Raw genomic sequence first — 6,134 nt, forward strand, 5'->3', positions numbered from 1 at the left:
CAAATCGTGTTTTACCAAACTTCTCATTGCTATAAGTACTTGTGGCTCAGTTATGTCAGAGACGGAAGTGCAGGTATTACCAGTGCTGACTGAGCACAGTATACTGAACAACATTATATCAGCATTTACTTCATTTGCAGACTAATAATCGTAGCTATTAGTATAGCATGTTCTGATGTTGGTTAGTACCTTTAAGTGTGTGTGGCACAAGCAAGCTATTACAGGTTTTTCTTTCTCCCAGATAGCAGGTTAAGTATTGAAGAGTGGACACAAAAAGATAGTCTACGATGACAGGTGTAGTCCACTTCGTGGTGAAATTACGAAAGTGAAAAAAAAAATATCGGCTGTAAATCGTGCTTTGTGGCTTTGGGAAGACTGTTAGACGCAGAGAAAAAACAACTTACAATCTGCAGTGGGTACATATTACGGTAGCAATGATCACAATATGTCGCCCAGGGTGGCCGAACGGTTCTAGGCGCTACAGGCTGAAACAGCGCGACCGCTACGGTCGCAGGTTCGAATCCTGCCTCGGGCATGGATGTGTGTGTTGTCCTTAGGTTAGTTAGGTTTAAGTAGTTCTAAGTTCTAGGGGACTGATCACCTCAGAAGTTAAGTCCCATAGTGCTCAGAGCCATTTGAACCATTTTTGATCACAATGTCTGCACCTGTACCCCTGTACCCTTGACACCCTCTCTATCAGATGTACTATCATGAGAATAATTATAACCGTCGATGCAAATAATAATAGTGAAAAAATAACAATTACAATTTGACACTAAGAACTACAGTAAATTTAAATCGCTTATCACGTTTGATGCTGTGTCTACCATCATCAGAAACACGAAGGAAAATGTAATGACAGAGGAAAAGATTGAAATGACACTGATAGTGGGTGTTAAGGTATAGAAAGCATACAGTTTCAACAGGTGACTCTGGAGACAAAGCTGATGGCTTGGGGAAGTGAGATTGGAGGGCGGGAATTGACTAGAGACAGCTGCAGGTACAGTGTGTGACAGAGAAAACTACTGTAATACAATGTCGCCCATTAATTCCTTTTTTGCGTAGCAAACGCGTGAAATTTGTCGATATCTTTGGAGAATTATATGTAAGTTGGTGATGGATTGGGGGGGGGGGGGCCGAGAGGAAAGGAAGGGATTACAAAATTATACTGGCCTGGGATTTGACCCCGGGATCTCCTGAGTACTATGCACTTGTATTGAGCACTGCGCCATCCAGGACACAGTGTTGTCGCACCTATGCGTCTGTCTCGACGCGCCTCAAGGCATACGCACACTCCCACGGAGCGCCACCTATCCGCAGTCCCTGTCCATTTCCTCCACGCTCGCTACTCTGAGATTCCCGCAGGAGGTCGGACGTACTCGTGCATCCACACTAAAGAAGGTAGATCCATCTAAGTGAACCAGTTATACATGAATGGGTGGTGTCTGTTGTTGCGGACATATCCGAAAGAACAAACACCACATATTCATATATAATTTTCGGATAAGATCGTGTCAAAGTCAGGTTCCTGATACAGGACTAAATGGTTGTGAATATGGCTCTATTGTATAGTGGTATGGAGGTAGAACAACAAAACACAAAGAGGATACAGTCTCTTGCAAAATTCTTCTCATTAACACAGGTTTTCCAAGACAGCTAACCTCAAAAGAGCCAGCATGTTCCTTCGGTTATTACAATAGTTCAAATTCTCTGCACCACATTAATACTAGCTTTCCTTTCACATTTACTGTACTTATAATTTTGCTCACTTAAAGATGTCAACGTTTTTGTCTTCATAATTAGTAACAATTCCGCCTTGATATTAATTTTATTACTTCCCAGTGAAACGGACTGTTCTCGCCCTGTGCTCAGTAACATCCTAATTTTGATTACCACTGCACTCAACGTCAACACTTGCTATTTTTATGTCTGTCCTTTCCTGTTTATTGCTTCTCTTATTTTATTCTTGCCAAGTTGGACGCAAACCAGCGACGAACTAACTTTAGCCTTATTTGAAAAATCCCAGCGTTTACTTGAAGCTATTTATCGCAATAAAGACCACAAAAAACTAAGATAGCCGGTGTGTGAAAGTTTCTGCATTGAGTAGGACAATCAGCAACGAAAGCAAGCATTAAATATACATAGATATTAAGCTATTTGCTTGCACCAAATCAATGCTGTGTTTGATGAAGGCAATAATTTAGTTAGCGGAAAATATTTCATATTTCATGAACGGTCGATACTTCTACATATTTAAAATTGCTGATAGTCTTCAGATTAATGGCGTGAACTGAAGACAAATATATGGACGGTGAGGACTAGTCGTATGGACTGACCGTAATTTCTGCGTATGGGTTATATTCTTCTTGCGTTACGGCCTCTGTTGGACCACGGGTAGCCCCTTCGTGGACTGCATTCTCCTTCTCCCAGAACCTCTTCATTCTTTCTCTTCTTCTCTCCCGCTCTTCTTCCGAGATCTTCAGTTTCCGTTTTTCCTGTCGGCTCCACTGGTGACACTCTAATCTTTTCCTGTATTCTTCTCTGTCATTGATCTCCGGCATATTGGTTGGTGTATATTTGCTCCTCAAATTTTCCTTTCCTTCGACCTTGATCCCCAATTCCAACCAGTCCTTCCGAAGCTCAACAACCCACTTGGTTCCTGTCTTTCCCCTTGTCCTCCCTGTTGTTTCCCACACTCTCTTCGTCATTTTGTCCATACTCATCCTAACTACATGCCCAGCAAACCTTGCCCTTTTGAGTCTGATTTCCCCGGAAATTGTTCTCCTGTTCCGGTACAATTCTTCCGTAGGTCTTTGCATCCACCTCTCTCCACCTCTTTTGGGACCTAGTATTTTTCACAGTATTTTTCTGTCTTCTGTCTCTAGTTGTTCTCCCCATTTCTTCCTAGTGTCATCGTCTCAGCAGCATATAATACTGCATTCCTTACTGTTGCCGTGTAGTGGCTTATCTTTGCCTCTGTGGATATATCCTTTTTATTGTACATCTCTCTTGCCATGCAGAAGGCTGACTTCATCTTCTTTATCCTCTCTGTTATTCCCCCCTTGCTCCTGTTCCTTCCTGTTATAAATTCTCCCAGGTATTTAAATTTGTCCACCATTTGCACAGTGCCTTCCGGTGCTTCCCAGTCTGCAGTGGTATTTAATGTCTTTGTCTTGTTATAGGCGATCCTCAGTCCCACCTTTCTGGCTACCTTACTTAAGTTGTCGAGTAGTGTCTTTGCGTCTTCTTCCGTCTCACTTACTGGCTCGGAGCACTATGGGACTTAACAGCTGTGGTCATCAGTCCCCTAGAACTTAGAATTACTTAAACCTAACTAACCTAAGGACATCACATACATCCATGCCCGAGGCAGGATTCGAACCTGCGACCGTAGCAGTCGCACGGTTCCGGACTGCGCGCCTAGAACCGCGAGACCACCGCGGCCGGCCGTCTCACTTACTTTTGCCATGTCATCTGCGAAGGCTAGGCAGTCCACTTGAGCCCTGTTGTCCGTTTTGTCCCCCACATGGGTCTTTGGTATTCCCATTTCCTTGTTTATAGCTCTCCACTGCCTGATCACTTCGTTCAGTGCTATATTGAACAACAATGGTGACATTCCATCTCCCTGTTTAACACCAGTCTTGATCTCAAATTCTTCTGACAGTGCTCGTCTGAATCCCACCCTCGATTTTGTGTCTGTCAGAATTTCTTTTATGAGTTCTTGTGTAGTTCCATCAAGTTCTCTGTTCTTCAGGATCCTAATAAGAGTCTGTCTGTCGATGGAGTCACATGCCTTTGTGAAGTCCACGAAGGTTATTACTGTCTTTTTGATTTTTAAGGCCTTATGTTCTATCAGTTGCTTCAAGATAAATATCTGTTCTATACAACCCCTTCCCTTCCTGAGTCCCACTTGGTAGTCGCCAACTGTACTTTCTACCTGTTCTTCTACTCTCTTGAGCAATAGTTTTAACAGCACCCTGTATCCGACCTGTAGTAGCGATATTCTTCTGTAGTTGTTTGCATCTCTCTTGTCCCACTTCTAACGTATTGGTACTACAATTGCATTCTTCCATCCTTCTGGCAACTTCTTTGTTCTGCAGGTCTGGTGAATTATGTTGGTCATGTTGTCTATTGCTTTGTTGTCTCCCCACTTTATCATCTCGGCTGCTATACCATCTTCTCCAGCTGCCTTATTATTCTTTAGATAGCTTATGGCATGTGCGACTTCATCCCTGGTTGGAGGGCGTGGCTCTCTCTCTTCTGTGTCTGTCCCCAGTTCCAGCTCTTCTTCAGGTGGTTCGCAGTTCAGCAGGTCGTGAAAGTGCTCTGCAAAAATCCGACAGTTCTCCTTCGCACTGACAGCCAGCTCCCCTTTCTTATCTCTCATAAACAGTTCTCTACCCTTGTATCCAACCAGACTCTTTTTGAATTTCCCGAAAAAGTGCCTGCTGCTGATTTTCCTGAAGTAGGTCTCAATATCGTCCAGTTCCTGCTTCATCTTCTGTCTTCTGGTCCATCTTATTGTTCGGGCCGCTTCCTTTCTTCCTCCTAAGAAAACTTCCCATTTTTCCGGGTCCTTCTTGCTGCTCCAGTCTCTCCAGGCTTTCCTGCGAGTCTCTACCGCTTCCGCACATTCCTTGTTCCACCACCAGTGCTTCCGTTTCTTTCCTTCCTTTCCCCGTACTTCAGCCTGTTTCGTCATATTTCGCTTCCTGTCGTCCCATTCATTGAATGATTCTATTACTTCCTCATAGCTGGATCGATTGTGTCTTAATTTGTTTCTGTCTATGTTTTCTGTTCTTCTATTCGTCTGTGGCAGTCTGTCCCTGTTTGGTTTCCAAAGGCACTTAACTTCTGTAGATAGTGATCCGATTTTATTCTTGTGTTCTTCCTGACCTTTGTGTTCATGATGTCTTTAGCATTTGTCCAGCTGATTGCTATGTGGTCAATTTGGAATTCCCCAAGGCGGGTGCATGGGTTTGCCCATGTCTTTTTCTTACGCAGTTTGGCCCTGAAGTGTGTTGTCGTCAGTCTCATTTTGTGTTCTCGACACAGTATATGTATAAGAGAATTTTGTTAACCACGTAGGTTACCGAAGACTGTATTAACCCCACCAGGCTTCCGGAATCAAACTTACTTTTAATTATTTTAAGTCAATAAGAATTCTGGATTTACGAAAACTTTTGATAGAATAAACATTTGATTTTTCAGGAGTATGACCATCCACATATTCTGATGAAGAATCTGGATGGTTTTCTGTCGAATCTTGTGGCAGAAACGGGAACTGCGATGGCGGAACAACTGAGAAATATTGCTGAGAAGGTGAGAGCTTTAACCAACGTTTTTAGAAAAGCGCAAAAATTAGGAAATATCTTGCTCATGTTGGAACTTGAAACATGCGTAGTGACGTTATTGCTTCTTTCAGAGCTATACTACACTGACTGTCGTGGAAGAAGAAACGAAAGGGGAAGATGATGGTGAAGAAGGAGAACAAGTCACGAGGCTATAGTTCTTCAGCTGCTTCCTACACTCCCTTTGCTGTCGCCATGACACTTTCCCATCTGTTGTGAAAGAGCCCAAAAACTGTTAGAGACATTTCATTTGTCACGTGTAGAGTGGAGACATAAAATTTATCAGTGCCTGTTACTAAGACTAATTTTATTTATTGAGTGTTTATTTGCTATTTAGAAGCATCGGTTGTAATTTTTTTACGGACTTGCCTGTTACTGACACGTACCTTGAAATACATTTAAAAGCCGTTGATGGACTTTTTTGTCCTGTGTTCTTTATTATAAATTCGTTTTTAATATGGAATCACATTTATAATCTTATTGCTAATAACAATCGCGGATTTTTTTAGCTTAATGTCTAGATTAATCCAAGCACCGAAGTTTAGTTTGTGACTGAATGAATCACTTTTACGATTGGAGTTGTTCTGTGGCACAAATGAGTCACTGCTCGTACCGTAGGATATAAAGTAAACTTGTAATAGACTACTCAGTAGATTCAGAAGATTCAGAAGCAACGTCAGAGTACTTCTGTTGAAGAAACTTCATATGGTACCTTTTAATGCCATTTATTACGAGAGCTCTACATACTTATGAAACGTTTCGTTGTTGGTTCAGTTTCGTCAA

At 42.3% G+C, this 6,134-nt stretch overlaps 1 protein-coding gene across 1 annotated transcript in view; it reads left to right on the forward strand.

Annotated features, from left to right (window-relative positions):
- Window positions 1-5,767, forward strand: part of LOC126457902 (ATP-binding cassette sub-family C member 4-like) — a 274,881-nt gene extending 269,114 nt beyond the window's left edge. Inside the window, exons 25-26 of the mRNA XM_050094578.1 lie at window positions 5,212-5,322; window positions 5,426-5,767. Of these exons, the coding sequence (XP_049950535.1) occupies window positions 5,212-5,322; window positions 5,426-5,509 (195 nt within the window). The 3' untranslated portion in view covers window positions 5,510-5,767. The remainder of the gene's footprint in view (window positions 1-5,211; window positions 5,323-5,425) is intronic.
- The last annotated feature ends 367 nt before the right edge of the window (window positions 5,768-6,134 follow it).

This window comes from Schistocerca serialis, chromosome 2, assembly GCF_023864345.2.
Source record: "Schistocerca serialis cubense isolate TAMUIC-IGC-003099 chromosome 2, iqSchSeri2.2, whole genome shotgun sequence".
Classification (NCBI taxonomy): domain Eukaryota; kingdom Metazoa; phylum Arthropoda; class Insecta; order Orthoptera; family Acrididae; genus Schistocerca; species Schistocerca serialis.